Source organism: Benincasa hispida, chromosome 6 (genome assembly GCF_027475165.1).
Source record: "Benincasa hispida cultivar pf3 chromosome 6, pf3_genome.v1.1, whole genome shotgun sequence".
In the NCBI taxonomy this organism is placed as follows: domain Eukaryota; kingdom Viridiplantae; phylum Streptophyta; class Magnoliopsida; order Cucurbitales; family Cucurbitaceae; genus Benincasa; species Benincasa hispida.
Window position 1 is genome coordinate 8,237,988 of NC_143483.1, and position 2,801 is coordinate 8,240,788.

Genomic DNA, 2,801 nt, shown 5'->3' on the forward strand with positions numbered 1-2,801 from the left:
ACTTCCCTCCAATAACACATCTGTTCTTTTATTCCATAACTAACACTAATTCAAATTCTTCATTCTTCAACACAATTTTAATCCCAAATCTCAAACATTCCCTTTCTCTCGCTCTCAATCACTTCCTTCCGATCGCGGGCAATCTTATATGGCACGAGCATTTTCCTCTACCTTACATTCTTTACAAGTCAAATAACGTTGTTTTCTTTGTCGTCGCTGAAGCTCATTCGAACTTCGATGATCACGTTTCATGCAACCATGCACGTACTCAAATTCAAGACACTCAACCCTTCATTCCCATCATTGAACCACCACCCTCTTTTCTTCAATTGTTCCAATTATGGCTATTCAAGTCACTAATTTCCCAAATAACAAAGGGTTTTCCATTGGCTTTGCATTCCATCATGTGCTTTTTGATGGTAAAAGTATTGGCTTGTTCTTGAGATCATGGGCTCACATTTGCAAACACAATTCTCCTAATTTGCCTCATGAACTCACCCCTTCCTTTGAAAAACTTGGCCCAAGTATCATGAAAAACCCATTTGATTATGCTCCCAAAACTAGAAGCTTAAAATTCAATTCATCAAATGTTATTCCTCCTCCATCCAATTGGGTTCATGCCACTTTCCAATTAACTCCAACACAAATACAACAACTCAAGAAAAGGGTATTGTTAGAATGCATTTATATTTATGTTATTTATGATTTTTGCTTTAAGATTTGGAGAGAAAAGCTATATATATATATATATAAACCCTCTAACCCTATATGCATTTTTACGAAGATATTTTCTAATAAATAAAAGAATAATTGCAATATGTAGCACCTTTATGGCTAATAATTAAACAAATAGCAACAATTTTAAAGAATCGCAAATGTGGCAAATCTATCAATGATAGGCTCTATTGTTGATAGACTTCGAGAGTTGGATCTAAATTATGGTATACCTGCAAATTCTTGAACATTACTGTCCCATAATAAAACCGCACTCTTCCCATAATACTTTGCAACTAATACTAATACTAATACTTTGAGTATGACTTCAATATTTGCAACTATTCCATAATAAAACTGCACTTTTCTTTTGTTTATTGATGTAGCTAACAGTATATTATTAGTGAATGAATTAACCACGTAAAATTTTTTGTGTTGATTTCTCTCTATTGTTTACGTTTTATTTGTTCTTTGTTTGCTGATTTCATAAACAGGTATTATTCTCAGTATCACATAATTCAACATTCGTGGTGGTCTATGCTTATGTATTGGTATGTTTAATCAAAGCAAAAGGAGGGGAATGTAAAGATCAAGTGTTTTTGACATTGGCTGTTGATGCACGTGGGCTATTGGAACATGATCCTCCAATTTCAAGCAACTATTTTGGGAATTGTGTGGCAATTCGAGGCATTTTGGTGGAAGCAAGAGAACTTAGGGAAGAATTTGAAGAAGGGTTTGTAAAGATTGCCAAGAAAATTAGTGATATGATATTGGAGTTAAAGAAAAATTGTTCAATAAAGGTGCATAAATCTTCTGATTTGGAGCAACAAAATGAGGAGTCAAGTGTTTTTTGAAGAGTGGAAATTTGTTCTATGGCTGGTTCACCAAAGTTTAAGCTTTATGAAAGTGATTTTCGGTGGGGAAAGCCTATAAAAATTGAGTGGGTTTCATTGAAAAAGAAGGTTGTTTCATTGAGTGATACTAGAGATTGGGATGGTGGTGTTGAAATTGGTCTTGTTCTTCCAAAACATCAAATGTATGTCTTTGCTTCTCTCTTCCTTACTACTCTAAATTAGTCTCTATTAATCTATTTCATGTTCTAAGGAAAGATAAGTGTTATTTTAAGTTATAAAAGGCATTTTTCACATTGGGCAGTACCTCTCAACAAGATTGATCTGTTTGGATCTTGATCCATGATGGTCTTTTTATTAGTTTTGACGATTGGATTTCTCTATAAATGGAAAAGTAGTGCTTCGGATCGGGAGTAATCACTAGTGAGAGGGCAAAAAGAGGGGAAAAGAACAAAGGAAAGCTTTGACTTTCTTTTACGTCTTTCAACGCCGTTTTAAATGATTTTTTCTGTTCTTTCTCTACTGTCGACTTCATTCCTTTTCTTTCCAAGCTGTCCTTGTTAGGAATTTATAATTAGATATAAATAAAATGGGGAAACAAAATTATATCTAAAATTTCCATTTCCACAAATTAGACAAAAATAACGATCACAAAATTACCAAAATAATTAAAAGAAGGGAAAAAAGGACGTCTTCGAAAATTATACTGGTTGGTTCTTCTGCAACTACAGGTTCTACTAAGATGAAGATTGTAAAAACACTCCAAACTAGCGCTAAAAATCTCTCCCCAAATAGCCCAACATAAATTATTTGAGTCCAAGTACCGCAACTCGATTATTGGAATAAACAAGAAGAGAAGCACACTAAAACCTAAAAATACACATCATATTTTCAATAATCTCTATCGCGATCGGACTGCACAAGAAAAATTTTGCTTATACCGCACAACACTATAAATTGCCTGCCGTCGGTTTACAAAAAAAAAAAAAAAAAAAAAGAATTTCGTTTGTTGCTTTCCTTCCTTTTTTTTTTTTTTTTTTTTTTCCAGTTTCATGTCTCCACTCAATTTAAACATGTATATATTGTTGGAGTTGATACCCTAAATCTCGTAGATTCCTGTAGTTTGTAAACAGTATGAACAAACAGTTTGATGATTTATAATTTGAGATATTTTATTCACTTCAGTGTATGAAATATGAGATATTTTAGTTGCATTAATCACAAACTAATAAACTA

The 2,801-nt window shown here is 33.0% G+C and overlaps 1 protein-coding gene across 1 annotated transcript; it reads left to right on the forward strand.

Moving 5' to 3' along the window:
- The first annotated feature begins 340 nt into the window (after positions 1-340).
- Positions 341-1,790, forward strand: LOC120079083 (malonyl-CoA:anthocyanidin 5-O-glucoside-6''-O-malonyltransferase-like). Its single transcript, XM_090314302.1, has 3 exons — positions 341-667; positions 1,209-1,447; positions 1,571-1,790. Exons 1-3 carry the CDS (start codon positions 341-343, stop codon positions 1,788-1,790), a joined length of 786 nt encoding a protein of 261 aa, XP_090170428.1.
- The last annotated feature ends 1,011 nt before the right edge of the window (positions 1,791-2,801 follow it).

Excerpts from the sequence above, each read along its gene's own strand:
- LOC120079083 (XM_090314302.1), top strand. The coding sequence starts at position 341 with ATGGCTATTCAAGTCACTAATTTCCCAAATAACAAAGGGTTTTCCATT. Across the intron at positions 668-1,208 it reads TACAACAACTCAAGAAAAGG|GTATTATTCTCAGTATCACA; the intron begins GTATTGTTAGAA and ends TTTCATAAACAG. Across the intron at positions 1,448-1,570 it reads AGGGAAGAATTTGAAGAAGG|AGTGGAAATTTGTTCTATGG; the intron begins GTTTGTAAAGAT and ends TGTTTTTTGAAG.